At 37.6% G+C, this 23,335-nt stretch overlaps 1 protein-coding gene across 3 annotated transcripts in view; it reads left to right on the forward strand.

Moving 5' to 3' along the window:
- Positions 1-23,335, forward strand: part of TMTC2 (transmembrane O-mannosyltransferase targeting cadherins 2) — a 458,982-nt gene that overhangs the window by 219,481 nt on the left and 216,166 nt on the right. For all 3 annotated transcript variants that reach the window (XM_079143057.1, XM_079143058.1, XM_079143056.1), the window contains one exon: positions 13,963-14,533. In XM_079143057.1, coding sequence (XP_078999183.1) covers positions 13,963-14,533 — 571 coding nt within the window. The remainder of the gene's footprint in view (positions 1-13,962; positions 14,534-23,335) is intronic.

A 23,335-nucleotide genomic window follows, 5' to 3' on the forward strand; every position in this document is an offset into this window, starting at 1 on the left:
GATTAATACAAACACAAATCCGCATGGACGCCGTGGCGGGAGAGAGGAGTGAGGTCCTCGAGAGACCCTTACTCCTCTCGTAATCACTTATGTTAAGAGAAAACATAAGTGATTCCAGTAACTGAAGGCTGTGTGTGTCATGCTACTGACTAACCTTTGAGCTCTTCTCTTGTATCAACGAAGGTGAGGCAACTGAACAGTATAGCCCTATCACTTCTTAAACATATATTGTGTTCCAAGCACTGTGCTTTGGAATTAACCGGATGACCTTATTTAATCTTCATGAACATGGCCAGCAGTTTATAGATGAGAAAACTCAATCATACATGCTAGTGAATTCAAGAAGAAGGATTTTATTCGAGATTTGGTTAACTCTGAAGTGTGTGTGTATGTGTGCGCGTGCGCGCAGGTTTAACATTGAACATGAATTTTAGGAGTTGTTTCGCATAAAGGATGAACCCCCCGACACACATGCAGATTGGAGTGAAAAATTACATCTGTTTTGCCTTCATTTCTCTGACCAAACACCATATCCTAGTCTTGTTCTTGGGGTCTGCTTTTTCATTCTATGCCTTAAAAATGTAATTAGTATTGTTACTTGTAAGTTGAAAAAATTATTTTATTGGCAATGGCTGGGTGACAGAAATTATATTTATTGAATGCAGCGATGGTCAAGATTGTACTGTCCAGTGGTCCTAGTTTGGGATTTTAGTCTTATGGAGGTTAGCTGATTTAGCCATCTAGAGATCAAGTGTATCCTTGTATTCAACTGTTCTGAGTTTGCAAATTTGGAGTCAGTAAAAGGGTAAACTACACCACACTCAACATTCTGCTCTTCCTAAAGAAATATGGTAGTGTTTCATAATTTGTTCATAACATGAGACCTAAAAGAGCTGATAGTTTTCACATAGCATTTAGCACATGTGCATTGAGTGCCTACCATGTGATTTATTTAAAAGGCTACAGAGCAAAAAAAAAAAAAAAGTCAGCTCTCCAAAGTTTAATTTATTTCTTGATTATTAAAGTTTGGTCAAGGAATGACCTCGAGATTAGAAACTACTATATATTAGAATGTCAGAAAGTTTTAATGGTGGAGCTTAATACCTCTTCTCTCTTCATTTTTGAAAGAAATACCTCTTGCCTTCCATGGCAGATTAGAGAATGGCTGGCAGTTTGTGGACCAAATGTTTGGGCACTTTGTGTAGGCTCATCTGTGTTAGTTTTAAATTAGTGTGTTTGCCTCCTTGCTATCTGTTTTTCATCAGGGCTCATATATTCTTGTGTCCAAAAGGACTCTCTGATTTAGCTGTGAGGCAGATTTTATTGTAGGGATGTCTGCGTCCCCTGTCATCGCAGGCAGCGCTGGTGAAGCTTCCCATGTTCTCCGTGTGCGTTGCTGCAATATGTTCAAAGTCTGATCTTTCTCAGATGTATGTGTGTGTGTGTAACTGTTTTATAGCCGAAAAGAGATGCAGGCAGCAAGGTTTCTGCCAGGATATGTTTTCTATTAGATTTTGTAATATGAAATTATAGGTTAGTTTTGGGCTTTCATAAAGCTGCCTCTTTCACCCGTCATGGGAAGACAACTAACACCTTCCTTTGACTCACGTTTTCCAAGATTCCTTAGTGTTAAAAGAAGACTTTCTTTTTGAAATGCAGAAATTAAAAGAATATGGTACAAAAGCATTTTTATAGCTTTATTGAGTCTTGAGGGCAGATATATGGATTCCAGACAAAATGCAATAGAGTAGGATTTTACTTTCAAATCGCCTTACCAACACTTCTTGCTTGAGATTTATGGTACATGTGCAGGAACAGGGGCTGCTTTGAAGGTTAAATAGAGCAGTTTGGAGAACAGCGTGTAAGTCTTTTCTGCCTCTTATTAAGTGTGAGCTCTTCTCTGATTAACCCTTTCTGCTGGTTTCTCAGTTTGCAGCATTATTGCAAGAATAAAATAATATGTGTGCTTTGTAAACTTTGTTAATCTCAATGTAAATATGAAGTAGCACTTGTGCTTTATTATGTCTATTTAGTTAGCATTAATGCTCTCTGTGTTAGCCCCATTGGCAAGATGTGAAATTTTTTCTCAAAAAGAGAATCTGGCATGAATGAGAATAAGATACCTCTTAAAGCCCTATTTTTACTCACAAAGCAATTCTACCTATTGTCAAAAATGGAACACTAGGCACAGTACTGGAGAAATATGGCTTGTATAAAACGTAGTTTCCCTGAAACTCTGTAAGATAAACAGTAGTGAGTGTAATTACATATGATTGTATCTTTAGTGTAGTAGTGTGTATCAGTTTGCTGGAGTTCCCATAACATAATATTTCACAGACTTGGTAGCATCAACAATGGAATTTTATTTTCTTCTAGTTCAGGCAGCTAGAAAGCAAGGTCAAGGTGTCAACAGACTGGTTTGTCTTGAAGCCTTTATCCTTGACTTTGAAGACGGCCTTCTTCATGATATGTCTGCACATGGTCTTTGTGCTATCCACCACACATATCCGTGGTATCTCTCTGTATGTCCAGATTTTCTTTTCTTGGACACCAAGCAGATTGGATTTATAGGACCCACCGTAATGGCCTTATTTTAATTTAATCACCCTCTTTAAAGATTCTGTCTCAGCCAGGTGTGGTGGCGCATCACTGTAGTTCCAGTTTCTCAGGAGGCTGAGACAGGAGGATCTCAAGTTCAAAACCAGCCTCAGCAACTTAGCGAGGATGTAAGCAATTTAGAGAGACTCTAAGCAACTTTGTAAGACCCTGTCTCAAAATAAAACACAAAAAGAGGACTGGGGTGTGGCTCAGTGGTTAAGGGTCCCTGAATTCAATCCCTTGTACCAAAAGAAAAAACAAAAAAGATCCTGTCTTCAAATATAATCATATGCTGAGATATTGAGAGTTAGTGCCTCGACATACACATGTTGGGGGACGGGGAGGGGAAACCATTCAACCCCTATCAGGAAAAACAATAAACCAGGAGTGGAAACCTGGGTTCCAATGTTGGCAGCTCTGATCCTTGCTGAACTAATAGTTGTGGACAGGACTTTTAACTTTTCATGTCTGTATCCACATCCCTCCACATCTGTCTTACTCAGAACCATGATGAGGATTGGAAGAAAGTCGAACATGAGCACAATTTGTAAAATGTAAGACTATACAAATGCAAAGTGGTATTATAAATAATTGAGAATACCAGTGAAGGGATAAAATTGGCAGCATGTGAATAATTTTAAGTAGAAAATGCAAGGGATTGTTGCAAATATTTGGCTAAAAAATCTTCTTGGCTATTCTATTTGGCTGAGGAAGAGGTGTGGATAAAGACAGGTGATTTGGTTAAGACTCAACTCAGACAAAAACAGTAATTAGGTGAACAGATAAGCCAAACATCTGGATAATGGAACATGAATGTCTTCCCATCCCCAACACCTTATTTTTTAAGTTTAGCTTCTCTTTTAAAAATTTTTACTCCAATTTTCATGGTCTGGCAGGGTTCAGGCTGGAGACCTATAAGATTGAGAAGCAGTGACTGTAGCCAGAAGGAACGTCTCCTAATTACCTTAGGTAGAGATTATGAACCCTTCACAAGGATGTGACTTAAAAAAAAAAAAAAAAAAGGGTAATACAGTTTTTAGGATGTTCAGGTAATTACCCTGTATTTTAGTATGACTGTTCTGAAATTCATACAGCATATTTATCTATAGAGCTTCAGATTTAAACTGACTAGGTATATTCTCAGCTCATCACCTCTGCCTGTTTAGGGTGCATTGGATAACCAAATCCTTAAGTGCAAAGATTTTATCTTTTATTCTATAAAAGCACATTGAACAAGACCATGCACGAAGTAGGTGTTCTTAGAATTTGGTAATTGTACTTGGGTCTCTTTCTGAGCATTTAGTGTCTGATAGAGCCCTTTTATTTTTGAAAGCATTGGACTTCATAAAAAAAAGTTTGGTATTTGTTTCATCTCTTAAGTAGTCAAACATTTATACTATTTTTAATATAGAAAAAAACTATAAGAAGCAAGTTATACTTTGCAACCGAGTACAAATGCTCAATACCCTATCATAAGGGAATTACTTTGTAATATACAAAGTAACAAGTAAGTAAAACATAAACCTTTGTAGCCAGGCATGGTGGCACATGCCTGTAATCCCATCAACTCCAGAGGCTGCAGCAGGAGAATCCCAAGTTCAAGCTAGTTTCAAAATAAAAAATAAAAAGGGCTGGTGATGTGCAGTACTCCTGGGCTTAATCCCCTGCACCAAAAAAGCAACAATAACAAACAAACAAAACAAACCTTTCTATATAGTTACAGATTTATGAGAACCCACAAGACTGACAAATTCATAAATTGTATCATTTATTAAAGTGGTGCATATACTTGATTTAATTAGACAGTGAGAAAGCTTCATAATGCCCCTCCTAGTGGTTGTTATTAATTTCAGGTCTAGAAAATTAGGAAAAAAATTTCATTAAGCTTTTAAGCTGATACTGATTCAGGGTAGAACAGTGGGAAGCTGTGAAGTATGCTGTATTTTGTTGTGTTAGGAAAACATGGTATGGACATAATGACCAAATAGTTCTGTAGAAATAATAATTTTCATTGTGCAAATTGCAGTGATTTGAAAAATCTTTCAAGTTGGTCAAGGAATGAGTATCGAGGTGGAGGATTCTTTTAGTCTGTGAAGCTAAATGCTTGGAGCATGGTATTCCTGATATTTTCATGCTATTTTTGATTTTATCTTGTGAATGCTTTCACATAAATAACATTTAAAAATATCTGCAGATAACTGAAGTTATAGATGTAAATAAGTTTTCTTGTACATGGATTATTAGTTTTCAGGGACACTTAACAGTTTTTCTTTGGATAGTTCCTGCAGAAAGTTTGAAAATGCATCAACATTGCTTTATCTGAGTACTAAAAATTTTTATTTCTCTCTCCCTTTATTCTCCCAGTAAGAGGAGAGAGTAGAAAATTCTCGGGCTAAGAAAGGAGCTGCCTCACCCAGGGAAGTTCTAGGAGAGTGAATCTCCAAAGCTTGGAGGCTTTGTTCAGCTGTGCCAGGGTCATCTTTAAACCAGAAGTTTATTTTTCTTGCTCTCAGGAAAGTGGTGAGGGATAGGGAAGGATTGTTGTACAGTGTAGTTCATAAAACTCTTTTATTGCTTATGGGAAAAACTCCCAGAGGGATGGAAGAAGGATCCATTAAAAACATTCCTTTGGTTGCAAAGCTTATTAGCATTCTTAGGTTTACCTTTTCACTACACAGGCAGTTTACTCTGGGTAAACTTGGATGTTTGACTGACAACTGGCCCTTTGTTACTTCTTGTGATCTCTTTTCATTCAACATCCAGACAGTGACAATTTATTAAGTGCCAGTTGCTTATGAAGTCATCATTTCTGCCCTTGAACGGTTTACAATCTAGTTGGAAGAGATCAAGATGGAAGCAGGCAAATTCAGCAAGGTGTTATAGGTGTGATAGATACACACATAAAGCCTTGTGCCTTCTTTTGCCTCCAAGATCTGGAAACAACTCTACCCCAAAAGCCTAGCACCCAGCTCTAAAATGTATTTGCCCCACCTGTAGGAATCGGTAATACATTGCTTATCCCAAAATTAAGACAAGCTTAAGATGTTACTGTATTTTCCTCCATTCCCTTAAGCTATTAGCCAAGTATTTACATATTAACTGGAGCTTTCTCAATATAATGGCTTATCCCTAAAGAGGTACTCTAATGAAGGGATTATAGGTTAAGTGGCAAATGAGTGCCAAAGACATTTGGGTAAGCCAATTAACCTGATGGTTTTTCACAGTTAATTATCATAGTGTGGGCAGAGGTTAGTGCCCAGAGTGAGTGAACTACTTTTAGATGCAAGTGATAATTCCCTACATACTTGAAACAATCTAGAATTTTTACAGAATGTGAATGCAGCTTGTCAGCATCAATCATCTCTAATTAGAATTCAGTTCATCAAATATGTACCTGGTGCCTACTGTGTGTTAGGTTTTCTTTCTATTTCTAAGGAGTTAGCAGTATAGGAATGGTAAAGAAATCCCAAGAAGTCCATAAATGAATCAAACCTGAAGATCACTGGGGAAGATTCATGTCCTGCCAAATCTTTCTCCATCCCATGACAATGGTACCCAGCACAGTAACTCCAGTCATTCATGTTCTTCCATCCCTCAAATGTCTTTCCAGTCAAGATAGTTTGGTGTATTTTCAAACTTCATTTTCCCCACTTCCATGGTCTTTGAGAATAGTGACTATTGGTCTAGAAACATATTCACAATTGCCTACTCCTTCATTTAACTCCTTCCTCGGATGTAGGTGCACATTCTTGGGGAACTCTTGACATTCAGTGTCTGCCTTCTGTTTTCCTGTAGCAGTAACATTTGTGTTAGGATGGTATTTATCATCTCATTGTGACATTTCCTGTATACTTATTTGCCTCTTCTACCAGGCTGAATGTTTCTCAAAGTCAGGAAATCTACTCTGCTAACCATTCTATCTGCAGTGTCCTCAGCAGTCCTAGCTCATTATTGAATGGATGAATAAATGGGTGAATGAATAATTTTCTTACAAAAGAGTCAGTCTTTTCATTGGGCAATAATTTTCAATAGGGGATGAAAGCAGGAATGTTAAAAACATCTGTATGCTGCTCCTGAGAGCCTTGGTTGCTTCCTCATCCTCCTGAAATCTCTTTCACACATCATCCCATTCGAGATCCCTGGTATGTGTAGTATGAAGTCAGCATTGTTTATGGGAATGTGTGAGTAAAGTCAAACATATTCTGCAATAATTACTTAGGAAAGGCTTTGGGGAGATAGTAGTTTGCAAATGAACTTGAAGGTGGGTGTTAAAGCACAAATAGAAAGATAGCAGTTGAAGAACAACAATCCAGGCTAACCTGGAGGAAAGAAATGGTTTGAGCCAAGGCAGAGAGGCTGGGAAACTTGGCTGACATTAGGATGCATTTGTGTAAGTAATTAAAGATTGACCTGGAAGTCCTAAAGAGGGAGGCAGTGAATGCTGGTCTTTGAAGGGTATTTATTATGAAAAGAAATAGGGCGTGATAAGGGAATTTTGAGGCAGGGGGTAGAGTTGGTGTTATATTTCAAGAACTTTTTCCATCCATAGCATGCTTAATGGATCAAAGTGAGAACTAAAGCAAGCAGGGATAGCCATTCAGTTCAGTTTAACAATATTTATTACATGCTTAAGATGCATTAGACACTGGGAGGAAGACATAATTCCTTTCCTAAAGGGACCTGTAGTGTAAAGAAGGCAAGAGAAAAATGATCAGGCAATTGCAATGAGCGTGCTAAGCAATACAGACAGAAAATAATGAATGCCTGCCTGAGGGTAGCAAAAAGATAAGTTAGAAGCAATTCCAAGGGAAACCTCGGAGTTAGATTTTCTGATATCCTGAGAAACTTTTAAACATCTTTAACCAGTTTAAAAATAGAAGTAAGAGAAAAGAAACAGTGCACACCTATAATCTCAGTGAGTCAGTAGGCTGAGGCAGGAGGATCCCAAGTCGAGGTGAGCCTTAGCATCTTAGCATGACCCTCTCTCAAAAATAAAAAGGACTGGGATGTAGCTCAGTGGTTAAGTGTCCTTGGGTTTAATTCTCCATATAAATAAAAAAAAATAGGGTGGGGGGAGAAGGAGTTCTTACAGCTCACATACAATCTTGATTTCAGTGGTAGAATAATGATGGTACTTAATGATGGTAGTTAATGTGGGGATTGAATTAGAAGGAGATAGATTGTGGTAAAAATTGGTTTGGATTCAGACTTTTTAAGCTTAGGAAAACAACTACTAATGTTATATGATGATGACATGGTATTATATAGTTTACTGGGTATCATGTCAGAACAGCAACTCAAGCTAGTTTATGATTAACAGCATTTATTGACACAGTATGAGCCTCAGATGACTGGATCCAGCTACACTAGGAGTCGTCTCTGGCTTTTTGTTACCTTGGCTTTACTCTCAGATAGACATTGTCTTCAGGGAATCCTCCAATAGCCCTAGGATTCCCTCTTATTCTCAGAAAAAAATATGTTGCTTCTCAGTAGATATTAGTGTCATATTGACTCCGATTAGCCTGACTTGACTGTAAGTCCGTTGTGTGGCCACGGATGGAGATGGGGTGATACGGTACACTTATCAACTTTGTCATATGACCTTTCATAAGGTGGCAAGGTCTTCCCATGTGGACTGAGAGTAAATGTGGGCTCTTCTCTAAAGAAAAATCAGGATTCTTATACTTGCAAAATAGCAAGTGTCCATTGCACAAGGCTGTGTAAATTTCAAACCCATAAATTAACATTTCCTCATTTGCTTTTTAACAGAACCTTGTGTGAGACAAGTTGTTATTATCTGTACACCATAGGTAAGGAAGTGGAGTTAAATTAGAGCAGCTAAAGGTAACACACATGGTATTAGTAGAAGAACTAGGATTCCCTTACCCTTTCTTTCAGTGTAGATACCAGCTAGGCAGTAAGGGCTCATGAACAACATCTAGGCTCGAGGTGTGGAAGAAGTCATTCCCTGTTGCAATTGTTGGAGACAAAAACCTCAAGGTGGAAAGGGTGCTGGTAGAACCAAGAGAGAAACACCTGTATTTGGGCTGAGAAATGTGACCAAATGCTGGCAAGCAGAGTTAGGATAGAGGTCACCCAAAAGAGAGAATGAGAAACCTGTATTAAAAGACCAAAGGGGACACTTTGTAAATGGTTATTATCTTGCTTTGAAAGTGTCATTAAAACTTAAAGTAATCTTAAGTTAAATATTCTTGACCAGCTGAGCATGGTGGTGCATGCCTGTAATCTCAGTGACTTCGGAGTAATGGGAAGGAGTATTATAAGTTCGAGACGAGCCTCAGCAACTTAGTGAGGCTCTAAGCAACTTTACTAGACCCTGTCTCAAAATTAAAAAGAAAAAATTAAAAAGCTGGGGATGTGGCTCAGTGGTTAAGTAGTTAAGTGCCCCTGGGTTCTATCCCTGGTACAAATTAAAAAAAAAAAAAAAATATATATATATATATATATAAAAATATAAATATATATATATACACACACACACATAATTTTTTTTTTTCATGACCATGATTTTGAAACCTGTAAGTTTGTGAGAAAGCAGTACCATTGACTTTGATGGATTGATGGCTAGGTTCCATTGTAGTTGTCAATGGCATAGACAATAACAATAGCTAATATGTGTTACATATGTTGTGTTACACATTCACTGCATTACACACTGTAATCTCCTTTTTGTTTACCTTCTCATTTGCCCTCACTTATTTTACAGAACAAGTACAGTTATCTTTATTTTACAGACGAGGAGATCAAGGTACCAGAGGCAAAGGAATTCTGTGTGCCCACCCTCTCACCCTGTGTGTGTCCATTTGACTCTAAAAATCTTCATTGTGCTTTTGGGCTTGAGTTTGGATAAGCACATTTGGGTAGCACCAAGGTGGGACAGGTTAATGAAGACCCTTTTTCTTATAAAACAAATTTCAACCCATGGCAAAAAAAAAAATGTGTGTTTTTTACTTTGTTTTAGTTTAAGGTTTGGCCTTTATATAGCTTTCAAGTCGAACAATCAGAAGTGCCTCAGAGCCGTGTACCATTTGATGTTTGAAGCATCTAAGCATCCCTCCTGCTCTGAAGGACTAGTGGTCATCATTTATGTGGGCGCTTGTGACTGAAAAGGTCAAGGGACAGAAACAATAGCAGTGAGAAATGCACACACAAGGACGGTTTGGATGGCAGTGTCACATCATCCATCAGCTTTACAACAGCGCTGGCCTTTGTCAACATTTCCTAAAGGAAAAATCACAAGGCAGCAAAACAAAAGAGCCACAAATGAACACAACTGGAAACAGGTTAAGACCTCCTTGAAGACTTGAGAGACTGTTCTTCAAAAGACAGTCTCTGAGTCCCATGTTCCCCGGAGGACTCTGCCTGCGATTGTTTCTTTTTCACATCTGCTGCTCTGATTTTTCTCCACCTTTCCCAGAGTGGAGAATTTCCTCCTTCTTTAGTGTCTTTCTGAATTTTCAGCACCAACTCACCAAGAACACTCAGAGACTATATCAGCATGAAATTTTGTTTTGTGCTAAGGTGTTTCATTAGCTGCCAAATAGCAGAACTGAAGAGGTTTCACTGTTTCCATTTTGGACTCACAGAAGAAAATGCAAATGGATCAAAATCTATTATGCTCACTGTCGAATAACTACCTTTACTTCTCATTTCGCAGGCAGATTATACTGAGACTCATTTGGTCAAGATCTTTCTTAGTCCAAAGTTGAACGGTGGTTTAATGTATCCCTTATCACTAACTTGTGACATGAAATATACTAAAGCCCAATACCATTTAGTATTATTCTGTGTTCTTTTGCCATAATATTCATTGGTTAAATAAAAACATGCTGAGGCAGATAACACCCATTAGAGGGTTCTATCATGCACAGTCTCCCTTAAGTGTGTTTGGAACATGGGTGACGTGTTCCCTTTTTCTTCCATTTTGTTTTATTGACAGTGCTTGTTGTCCTTTAAATGTTTTTCTACATTGTAAATTTTGGGCCGTTCTTCAAAGTTTTCTTTCTTGTAATGAAATCTTGCAATTTATCCATTTTGTTCTTAGGTTTGAAACCCTCATTTCATGAGAGTTTGATGTAGTATGTCTTGTGGCTGCTACAGGTTACTCAGTCTTTTGCTATAAAATAAGACATTCCAGCAGCTCTGAACAGACTTTAGTTTTTTTTTTTTTTTCCTTCTCTGAAAGTCTTTACAGATTTGGTTCTGGCCTTGAACTAAAAGCATGTAGTAGAAAAACTGGTGCAGGAAAGACAGTTCTCCATCTATTCTGGATCTGCCCCTGAAAAGGTGCAGTACTGTCCCAAGTGAACTGTGCCTTCTTCCCAGTTGTCCTCTCAGTGCTAGGAAAAGCCTTGTCTCAGAAGCTTTGCCACAGAGCAGTCCACTGCCCTGGCTCTGGTAGGAAGGCTTTCTACGTTGACATTAGAGGAAGTCTAGGTTTATTTCTAGAAGAAGCCAGTGGGTTTTCATTCTGAATTACTTGGATTCAGCTCTCTCTGTGACAACACTGTTTGGCAGTTTGGCAGTTTTTCATATTTCTTTTAAATTTTAATTATAACCTATCAAGTCTTAAGCAATTACTTCTGGGTTAGACTCTTGATGAATGTCATAGCAGGGTGTTTTAATTTAATGGATCCAGAAAAACATCTGTTTCTAATATTTTAAAAGGCAATTTATATGGAAATTCATTTAATACACAGTCAATACACGGAGATTTGAAAAATCAAAATCAAATAGGAAAATCAATCCTCTGTGATGTAATCAGTCTTCTGTTAACAAAGGATTTCACTTATGACTAGGATCACCTCTTCTAGTTAACACTCAAAATATTGCAGTTTTAAAAAGGTAGCTATTTATTTCTCATTCTCAGGTAATTGGGAGGTTGTTAGTCTACAGCTAGTATACTATTGTATACTAGTAGTCTACTTTGACTGGGACTCAGTTTCCTTCCTTTTTACTGTGCTGCTCTGCTGTGCATGATTTCTATCCCTAAGAACACTTTATGGGCCAAAATGGCTGCTGGAACTCAGCTATTACATGTGTGCTCCACATAGCAAGAATGAGGTAGGGGATAAGGCAAAGGTTAAGGTTTTCCTTTTAAGGACGTTTTCTGGAAGTAGTAGCCAAAAGCCACATGACTACTTTTAGCATCAAAGGAAGTATGTCAGATGACCATGTGTCCAGGTATAACCTGAAATTCTATTAATGAGGAAAAAAAGAGAGACTAGATATTGGGAAACAGTAAACTATACCACATAGAGTAATTTTTAGGACCTGTTTTTACCAGATCTTCTGCTTTATTATTTGAGCATGTAGAAAAGGTGATAGTTTTCATAAATGGATAATATATGTAAAAGGACCCATATCCTATTTGGCACATAGTAAATAATCATCAGTTTGTTTTTTAATTATAACCCCCAAGTGCATTTAATTTTATAAGTTATGGGCTAAGTGGATTTTAATAAGGGACATTTTATAGATTATGCATTATATATTATTGTATAGTATTAATAAGCAGACAATAGAGCATAGATATTATTTGCACTGAGGTCTCCAAAATACAAACAATATTCTCTGCATCTCTACATAGAGGACAGAGGAACAATTACAAGTGTTAAGTGATTTCAAGGTAAAACTGATATTACAGAAACTGAAGCTCAGAGAAGTTAGTTGAGATGCAATTTAGAGATTGTCCAGTCATTTCATCCTAACTGGAATACTAACTCCATTTCCGTTGGCTGTGTCACTTTGGATGGGATATGTTTCTTAATCTGTTTGGATCTCTGTTGTGTTTTCTTGCTTTTTGAAGTCAGGCAGTAAATTACAGAGCTGGAGCTTAGGAATGTTTCCTCTCAAATCCAGGGCTTTTCCAGCCTGAAATTTGGTCATATTCATATGAAAGTTCCTTTGATCACACCTGCCTCATAACAGGTGGTGGACCTGGTGAAGGAATTGGAGGTAATTGTCCTTAGGGCAGCTTCCCACCACATGTTCTTCAGCTACATGAAGACCTAAACTTCCTTAAGAAGCCCTGATGTCAGAGGAGGCAGTTTTCTAGTTCTGCAGCTTTATAATCCTGCCTTTTAGCTCATATGCCTCTTTTGGGTCATATAGGTACTCTGGGTGCCACCTATTCACTGGAAACTGTAATGGCATAGGGATCTTCTGAACTGAGTGGTTTACATGACATCATCAGCATGTAGAGTTTATCCATATACAAAGCACTGTTATTTCTTTCATATTTGCCTTCACATTGACTTTTAAATTTTGACAGTGTCATTCTGAGAAAATATCTATAAAATCCACCACTGATGTGATAGTTAAATTTTCTTTCAAATACCCATTCAAATGGATGTGGCTATTAACCTTTTTGCAGTTTATGTCTATCTTCTCATGTGCCCTCATGTGTTCTAAAGTTTAGATGACAGATGGAGCAAAGGAGATCAATACAGTGCTTTGTAGATACCAAGTGCTCAGCAAATAGTAGGTCCTTCCTTCTTGAAGTTTGCTTGGAAATACAGGGCATGCAAGCCTGGCACTATTAATTCTTAAATCAGGTGACAGTGAAGTGCCATAATATACACAGTAAATCCCATGAGAGCTCAGAAGCAGGAAATTACTCTAGAATGCTGAAGGAAGCGAATGGCATGGGGGAGAGCCATTCTGCCTGTTCGCTCCAGCTCTGTGGGCTCTTGCTACTCTGTGTGATCCAGAGACGCAGCAGCAGCAGCAGCAGCAGCATCACCTGAAATTTCCTTACAAATGTGGAATCTCTGGCTTCTCTACTGAGTCTGAACCTGCCATTTAATAAGATGCCCAGGTGATTTGTGTATATTTCTCATATACACAAATATGCCCTGGGTACTATTATTCTATCTAGAATTAAATTTCTTTTTTTATTTACTAGGGGCTAATCCTGGTTCTTTGTGCATTCCCTAAACCAGAATTATCCCAGACTTAATCTTAATGCCTCATGTCAGCCTGGAGCCAGGAATCTCCATTTTCAGACAGTATGCTATGTGATTTTCAGAGAAATTGTTTGGCAATGGCCACACTAAGGCTGAAATCACTGATAGAAACCCTGTCTTTATTCCTCAAAGGTGTTTGCATTCCAACAAGGAAGAAAGCTTTCCAGGAAAAGAAATGTAGCCCTAATTGTGGTGTTAGTCAGCATTAATGGGAGGATTCAAATTCACCCATATGTACTTGGAATCCCACCTAAAACCACGTAATAATCAAGTTTCCAAGGAAGGCAGTATCTTAGCAATGTCATAGTATTTCTTTTTTTTTTTTTTCTTATTTTTGCATTTTACATTTGTTTTTTCTTAACATTTTGTTTTTTAGCCGTGCTATCAAGACTAATCAGGACCTTCTCCCAGAAACTCCATGGACCCACATTTTCTACAATGATTTTTGGGGGACTCTTCTGACTCACAGTGGCAGCCACAAGTCCTACCGACCACTCTGCACTCTTTCTTTTCGTCTGAACCATGCCATTGGAGGGTTGAATCCCTGGAGCTACCACCTTGTCAATGTCCTGTTGCATGCGGCTGTCACTGGTCTCTTCACAAGCTTCTCCAAGATCCTCCTTGGTGATGGATACTGGACCTTCATGGCTGGCTTGATGTTCGCCTCCCACCCCATTCACACAGAGGCGGTGGCTGGAATCGTGGGACGGGCCGATGTTGGGGCCAGTCTCTTCTTTCTCCTCTCCTTGCTCTGCTACATTAAACACTGTTCTACGAGAGGCTGCTCAGCCAGCACTTGGGGCTGGTTCCTGGGGACAGGACTGTGTGCAGGATGCAGCATGTTGTGGAAGGAACAAGGAGTGACTGTTCTCGCGGTTTCAGCAGTTTATGATGTCTTTGTCTTTCACAGGCTGAAAATGAAACAGATCCTACCTGCCATTTACAAAGTAAGTGATTGTTGGCTCTCGGGCATTGGATTACTGAGTAATCTGCTTGCTTGGTCCTTTGCCACCATTTAAAAAGCAAATTTGTTCCTCTTCAAGTGGAATTTAAAATAAGTTCCTTTTTGATCTTCAGTAAGTGGAAGTGTCCTTTTTGACCTTCCTCTACTAAGCAAGGTTTCAGTCACTGCTTGTTTTATTTCTCGGGTTTCTTATTTTCATGATTTCAAAAGTGGTAAAAGAAATAATTTTGCCTTGAAATGAATATGTATCTTTATTGATTTTAATTCACTGTTTTTGCCAAATTCTCTATAATCCAATAAATCACCTATAATGTATATTTGTAAAAATAACATAGCTGATAATTGAGCTAGATGCTATAGGGTATACAGGGGAAATCCTCCCTCATTTGTTAGTATTACTTTTCCTGAGTTTGGAAAACAACTGTTCTCTAGTGTACTGAGAAGTCAAATTCTTAAATAATGACTCATATTCACCTTTCTCAAAGTGTATAAGAATAGAAGAGTCAAAACAGAAAGTGGTTATTTTTAAGTTTTGTCCTGAGGCCTATTAAGACCTTTGCCTCAGGGTTTTACATTTGTTCTTCCGTATTTCCTTAGTGGTTTCAAAATGCTGTGCTGTTTCAGGGTCACAGAAGTGGCTTAGGAACCTACATGCTTAGAGATTGAACTGTTTTTGCTACTGCATTAGAGGGAGACTCTGGCAGGACAAGGTATCTCTTGAAACTGCCTACCTTCCTACCTCCTCAATCTTCCTTTATTCAAAAAACTCACCTTGGTTCGACTTTAGGGGTAAACACTGAACAGGGCCAGGGGTTGAAAACTTCAGCCATGTTTTAGGCAAGTTCCCACCTTCCTTTTGGACACAAGTGAGGAATATGTTTTTGTTTGGGAGAAGACTAGTTCTGTGTTTTCCAGGCTGGTTTTGAACTAGTGGCTCAAATGTTCTTCCTACTTCCACCTCCTCTGTAGCTGGGACTGCCACTGTGCCCAGCCAGCAAGGAATTATGTTTTAGATTCTTGCTTGAGAAAGCTCTCAAGTTTTCCTAGTTTCGATTACTTTTTCCTCCAGTTCCCAACTTGTCCTTAAAATTGAATTGGGAAGAAAAAAAAAAATTTTTTTTTTTTTTTTAAAGTGGGAGAAACAAAAGCCAAAACATTTATTTATTTTTAATTGCTATTTCTTTCACTTGGTAGGCAGTGTAATTCTGGCTGTGCTTTTGCTCTGTGGGAGGCATAACCTTTTCACTTAGAACTCAAGTATCAAGGGCTTAATGACATTCCTTTGTAATTTCAATTAAACACCAAATCTTTAAAGAAAACTCTGGGTAGAGTTTGATGCTGGAAAACAACATATGGTTTAAAAGCCAAGTTCTTAATTTCAAATCAGTTGTAATTCTTTCAAGGATATTTAGAAAGAGTAATCATTTTTTTTCCTCTAAAATGATATCATCAACAATAACAATCTTTTTAGGGATTCAAATAGAAAAAGTATGGCGTATGATCCTTGTCCTCATTCTCTTTGAGGATGCATGCTCAGAAGCTTTTAGGACCTCATGTTGCTAGCCTATGATACATTGTGGTTTCTTATGCACCATTTCCATTTTACCATCTCATTATTTTGATATGTTAATTTAGGACTTGCTTTTAGGACCTTTGAAGTTCTCTGAGATGTTTTCAGTTTTCGAAGCATATTTTTAAGGGCTGAGTTGTTTACTGTAGAGTTCCTTACTGTAAGAAAGTTCCAGGCAATCATTGGGCCATACTTAGAAAATTATCTGTTTATCTAAAATTAAAATTTATTTGGGCATTCTTTATTTTATCTAGAAACCTTAACTCATGTCACTGCTGCCTGATAAAAATGAGAAATACCAGTAGCAGAGGAATCTTAAGAGTAGAGTGTGTGAAGTCCCCTGTTTTATGGAAGGGACTTAATTCTATTGAGGGTTCAGGGTCCTGAGATGTTTCCAGATGGATACTTGCCCAGAATTCTGGCAGCTGCTGCTTACAGACCAGAAAACAGCTGTGATATCATTGGGGACAGCATGACCCCTCATCTGCTAGTTACTGTCCTATCTTAGCTCTTTGTCATTCTTAGCTTTTGGGCCACTGTGCTTAATAAGGTCATTGGGATAATAGATTTTGTGAATCTGGAAGGAATCATAGAGATCATTTTGCAATTCACCTCATTTCCAGTTGAGGTGAAGGTCACCCAAGAAAGGGTAGAATACTAGGATTGGAGACTGTCTGGTCATCTTTTTACTATATGTACCCTGAGGTGTGGAGATGAACAGATAGATGTATTCTCAGATGACTGCATGGTAGAAAGGAAATATCTTAGCTCATAAGGGCTGAGTAACCTTGGGCTGGTTGCATTATCTATCTGCTTCTTCATCTGGAAATGGAGACAGTTATGTTGTCCTGAAGTTGTTCTGATGATGATATGATTTGTGAGGTGTTCGGTGTGACCTGGAATGCTGGGTACATGGAAGGCACCTGATACATATCATTAGAGAGAAAGAAGAAACAGTGATGTATATTATAAGACTTTACCCTAAGAAAGTCAAGACCAGAAGATAAACTTCTAGTTGTCTTTAAATATACATTTGTTTGAAGCTAGTTTGGTGGTGAATGTCTGTAATCCCAGCAACACAGGAGGCTGCAGCAGGAGGACTGCAAATTTGAGGTCAATCTGCACAATTTAGCAAGCCCCTGTCTTAGAAATGTAAAAAGGGCTGGAGATATAGCTCAGTGGTAGCTCTACCACTACCCCTGGGTTCAATTCCCAGATACCCCCAAAATGAACAAACAAAAACCATAGAGTGATTTGACAGAGTATGAAAAAAGGACTGCTTAGGAATCCAGTTGAAGCTTATGGATGCAGACTTAAGCACAGGCTTTCACAGATGATCTCATGACTGTGAGGCTTGCAAACACTACAGAGCTAGCATAGGAAGTTACAGAAATCCCCATATTCTGTATGTAAAATATATGGGTTTTATGCCTAGGGTGAATGAAAAGAGATTCTTTCTAATAGAAGTGGATTGAAAGACATTAGAGGGTGTGTTTTAGTCTGAAAAGAAGAATCATTTTAAATCTCACCAGTCAGCTCTGCATCGCCAATTGTCATAAACTTCCTTACCCTATGAAAATATAACATACATGGACAGAAAACCCCAGTGTGCAGATGTTCAACTCTGTTATGCAAATTAGAGAACTCATTAAAAGTAGTGATCCTCTTGCGACTGGAGTTATGGCTTAGTGGCAGAGCACTTGCCTAGCATGAGTGAGACACTGGGTTTGATTCTCAGCACTGCATATAAATATATATTAAAAAAAAAAGCTCCATCAACAACTAAAAAATTATTTTAAAAAATAGTGGTCCTCTTAAATCTGGGAATTTTTAGGATCAGTCAGGGGTCTTCATCTTTACAGTTTAATCATTAATATTTTTATCAAAGTAAGAATACTGAGCCTCTTTCTTCATAATGTTGGTGGTTCTCGTTTTGTAACTTTTATAATTATATCCTGGTCCCCAAATTCAAATGTCTGCCAGGGCCAGGCAGAAGGAACTCTGGGGAACTAGAGATCAAGTCCTGGTACTACTGTCTTCTCATCTCTTGTTATTGCATAAAGAAATGCAGGTTTCTGTGTGACAGAGCTTGGAAGATTTCTTTAAGAAGAGAGAAATCTAAATTCTTCTGAGACATTTTCTATCTTTATATTTTTAAGTCTATCTTTAAATATTGGTTACTAATTAAAAACAAACCCTTTGGGAGCAAGACGAGATCTTTAATATGGTGGGATTTTGACACCAGCACTTGTTATAAAAGATACATATATTGTCTATACGGCTTTTACTCTTCTGCATAGGAAATGTTGGAAGTTATATTTTTCTTTGGTAAAGTATGAGAGAAATACTAAGTACCCAACATACAGTAGATGTGGATATTTTATTCAGTATTTAATGAATACTTGGAGTGTTTATACCCGCCAGGCACTGTTCTCAGTATACTAAAAATGTTAACACATTTAACTTAACAAATGCTTATTGAGAGAATATGACGTATGAAATAATATGGTTGAATACTGACAGACTATAATTTTTTCAGTAGTTAGATTTGTCAGAAAACATTAAACACAAAACCTTCAGAAAAGTGTGTGAAAAAAAAATCAGTGTTTTAAAATATTCTTAGCTGTTAGCCTTGGGATCTGTTTCATGTGCTTCTTATGTTATCTTTGGCCTCTTGTACAACAGCTAGCACATAGTAGGTACTTAGTAAATTATTTAATTCACACTTAAGACTTAGCTTTTTAAAGTACGTGACTGTAAGGGTAAAGTGAATCCTTGTATTCTTCCTTTACACAGTGAGAATTTCCTTCCTGGGCTAATGAGGTCTGGAAGGTGAGATTGGAAGACACACGTTAGAAAAATAAATTTTCTTGACCTCTCACCAAATGATTGTTTTAGCATTCCTTATATTACTTTCACTTACTTAGTCTCATATGGTCAAAAATAAGGGGTAGGGAGAGGATCCTTGAATTACTTACTTAAAATAGTCTTGATAAAAAATACCGAACTTTTTAATCTACCCACAATTTGTTTTTTAAATAAGCCTCCCATTATCCTAGGACCTAGGATGTATTTTGGTAATAAAATCAATAAAAACAATACTTTTCTTATCCCGAGTCAGTCATTGCTTGTCTAGTAGCCATTTTCTGTGCTTGTAAAACATCTGTTAACTGTTTTAATGTGGAAACATCTTTTTTAAAAAAATCCCCCCCCCCCCTTTTTAGCCTCATAATCATTTATTCAGTTACAGGTAGAAAAATGTAAAAACAAAGAAAAAAAGGAATCAGAAGGTCTTTGTAGTAATTCTGATACTAGCTTTTGATTTGGAAACATGGAGCCCTTTTCAGTTTGATCTTTTGAGAATTTCTCTAATGATGATGACGTTTGTTCTACTGTAATTACTTCCAAGATGTGCATTATCTTATAAATTTGGTGGCTGTATTTCACATGAACAAGATAAGAAGACTAAGTTCCTATACAGGACAATGGGAGGCATTGCTTCATTTGAAGAATGAGTCATGTGTTTCTCAAAGTAACTTTTTTCGTTTTAATGCCAAAAAAGATGTAGATTATGGAGGGTACCCATAGTCAATGAAGTTTATTATTCTTAGGTATTATTTAAGCTTGTTTCTGTATTCAAATGTAGTATTCAGAGTCAAACCTAACAAATGACCCATACTGCCAAGCCATTTGGGAGGTTTGTCTTGAGAATAATTTTCAAAGGTAAGAGTTTGTTGTGTTATAGGATTTGGATTCATCACTAGCTGAACACCAAAGATAGTATACATAGTGCTTGTGTATGTCTGACTCTTTTGTGTACTGAAGAGCAGAAGGGAGATGCATGGCCTATTTGCGTGTTGGCTCTCCATGTCCTTTTTATTTGCTTAACTGCTGGACTTGGCAAATGATGGAATCTTTTATCATTTCTGGCTCTGTCCCTTTTTGTTTCTAGACTAGGTTGTGATTTTGCTCAAGTTGTGGCCCTCATTTCAATTGCACTGAGTGAAATACAGTCTTATTTGGTGTTTCTGATTTTCTTTAATTAACATCTGTGCCACTCTATTTCCTTATGAATTTCCTTTCCTTTCCTTTCCTCTACCCTTACCCTTGACTTATAAGAACCTAGATGGAGCAGGATACCTGATTCTGATCTCAGTATTTCATAGACTTATTGAAACTGTTGGGCTATTTGTCATGCATTTAAAAATGAATTTGGATTTCCTCCCAGTAAACTGTTGTAGCATTTAATATTCATGACCTGTAGTACTATAAAACTTTGAACAGCTGCCAACAGTGCTAACCAGATAGTAACACAAATAAAGCCGAGGTTCAAAAATATTTTACAATTCAAAAAGTCAAAGATTAATAAGGTTGGCCCCTCTGCTCAACTGATTTAAGATGATTCCATAGTCTAGTTGTAGTTTAGGTTCAAGTTGAGTAAAATGGGAAGCTGATTACCTTCGCAAGCTTCTGTTGTGCTTGCAGTAGAGACTTCATACTTGACATAGTGATCTATTCACAAATTATTTTAAAAAGAAAAATTCATCTTTGTTTTTTCCCTTTTTGTTCCAGGGATAGAACCCAGGAGCACTTTACCACTGAGTTACATCCCCAGTCCTTTTTCATTTTTTAGTTTGAGATAGGGTCTTACTAAGTTGTGCGGGCTGACCAGTAACTTCGGATCCTCTGCCTCAACCTTCAGAGTGGCTGGGATTGCAGGCGTGCATCACTGTCCTTAAGGATGAAATTCCTCTTTGTATCAGGCACTGTATTGGATGGTGTGGGAATTCAAAGATGGATTGACAATAATCTTCTCTGAAAGACTTTATTGGAGTAGTGTGAAGATGCGATTGTGCATGTAAAATACAGAAACGATATTCATGCTGGAAAGAGGTGGGGGAGGTGAGGGAGTCATTGGGAGTACCAGAGGTGTTTAGAGAAAGGGGAAGATGCTTTCTACTGAGTTGGTTGAAGAAACACTTTCTAGAGCAGGGAAGTGAAAAATAGATACAAACATTTACAATGAATGAGACAAGCCAGAAACTGGATGTTATTACAGAATGAGCAGAAACTCACGGGTGTTACTAGGGACCATTGAAAAGTGGTTTTACTTATTTATTTACTTTTCTCATGCTGGGAATTAAATCTTGGTCTTCATGCTTGCTAAGCACATGCTGTACCCCTGAGCTAAATCTTCACTCCTAGGCAGTGGTTTCAGCAGCCTGATAGGGTGCATGAAGTTTACGGAGGAGAATGAATCAGGAAAGGTAGATTGAGACCTGCTAATGTGTGTAATGATAGGAGATCATTTTAAGGCATATTGTGGACCCCCAAAATGTTGGGCGACAGTACCTAGGTTTTACATGTATTTGAACTTTGGCTGGACCACAGGAGGAGTCTAGGAATGTGCAACCTTGCTCCAACTTGTTTCTTTGGACAGAAGGAGGGTCTCTAACCTCTGTCCTTCCAGAAACCTGAGGGAGGGTTTCTTCCCTAATGAAGCTGAGAAACTAGACTCAGGAGTTGAAGTTTATATCACATTCAGTGAGTATGCCTCATACTGGTGTATATCTCATATTTTAGTATTAAAAAAAGCATTTATTTTCTCAAGATAAGTATTATTTTGCTTTTTACTCAGTAATATTTGATATTTATTATATATCCCTAATGAGAAAAGCAGGGAGTCCTTAAGGGCTTTCTTCCATGTCCATTCTTCCAGCATTGCTGAACAATGTTCAAATATGAGTGTGAATGGCCACAAGTACAAAATCCCTCTTTGTTTTGTAGTCTTTCATACAGGAAGACAGAAAAAAAATTTAAAAGAGTCCTTTTTTACATTCAGCACTATCAGCACTGAATTTCAACCAGTTAACTCAATATATTGTCAGTGAAAATGACACCCAAATTGGACCTTGTGATGAATAAATAATGAGTCTCATTGAAATCGTCTATGCTGTTCTCATAACACCATGTCTGGGGTGCATATTACATCACTCGGCTCAATTTTCCATAACCTGCTGCCTGGCAGGAATCAAATTGACTGAGGGGGATCTTGTGATTATCAGGTTACTCATACTTAAACTCAGCGCTGTCAGTTTCACAGAAAACGATATGATTTGCACAAATTTGAAATCCTTGTCATTGCCTGGAATGGCTGATTCCTGCCTTTAAATCCCGGAACAATGGAAATGCTAATTTAGTGTTGACTTCTCAGATAAAATTTAAGCTACAGAAAGCCTGATTCCTTTGAGTATATTACAGATTCTTTAATAGATACGAATGGGATGGGGAGTGGGTTGGATAGAACTATTAAATCAAAAGCATCCCTAGCTACAACCCATATGGAATGTGATAGGATGGTAAGGTAGTTACATGATGTTATTTATAGGTTTTAGTTGTCCTTAAAAATTCAGGTTTTGTAATAATTGATCATAATACTCCTTTCTTCAGAAAGGAGAGCGAGAAATCCAAAGAGAAAAACAGCACCTTGAATTGGCTACGTCTGCAACGGTTTGGTGGTGAGAAGGTCAACGTGCCCTTGCTCTCTGTGTTTGTCTTTACAAGGCTGCGGCACCCAGATGGCTCTTGTATGCTCTGTTGGTCTGATTATAACTCTTGTATCAAGCGAGATAGCATGAATTCACAATATAATACATGTTTCTTCAATGATTATGGCCTTCATTAGTGAAGTCAGTGTTTCTAAAGAACAGTTTTTTCCCTTTCTCTAGATGTTTATCCACTTAATTTTATAAAAAATAAAGTACAAAGATAAAAATGCCTTGATAAGAGAGGGAATCTGTGATTCCTGTGCTTTGGTATATTAGTTGTCATTTTGCTTATAATTAACGTTAGGTTCAAAGAAATCAGCAGGAACAGCATGGGGAAAACGAAGAACATTTAAAAAAATAAATGACGGAGTTAGTTTTTAGTAGATGAAGAAATGGAACATACATCCAGAGTCTCCAGTGAGATATGGGTAAATGTAAACCACAAACCAGGGCACATTAAATGCAGAGATTTTGATTACCTGCAATATTAATTATGAATTTCAAAGTAACCAAATTTTGTATATTTAGAAAAAGAATGAATTAAATATTTTAGTTCTGTGAATTTTGAGTTGTTAAATCTGTTAGCAGGACCATTCTAGACTTTCCAGAGCATTATCTTAGTTTTTAACATATAGACACCTTACTTCATAAATGCCCCTCAATATAA

This window comes from Sciurus vulgaris, assembly GCF_902686455.1.
Source record: "Sciurus vulgaris genome assembly, chromosome: 5".
Lineage (NCBI taxonomy): Eukaryota > Metazoa > Chordata > Mammalia > Rodentia > Sciuridae > Sciurus > Sciurus vulgaris.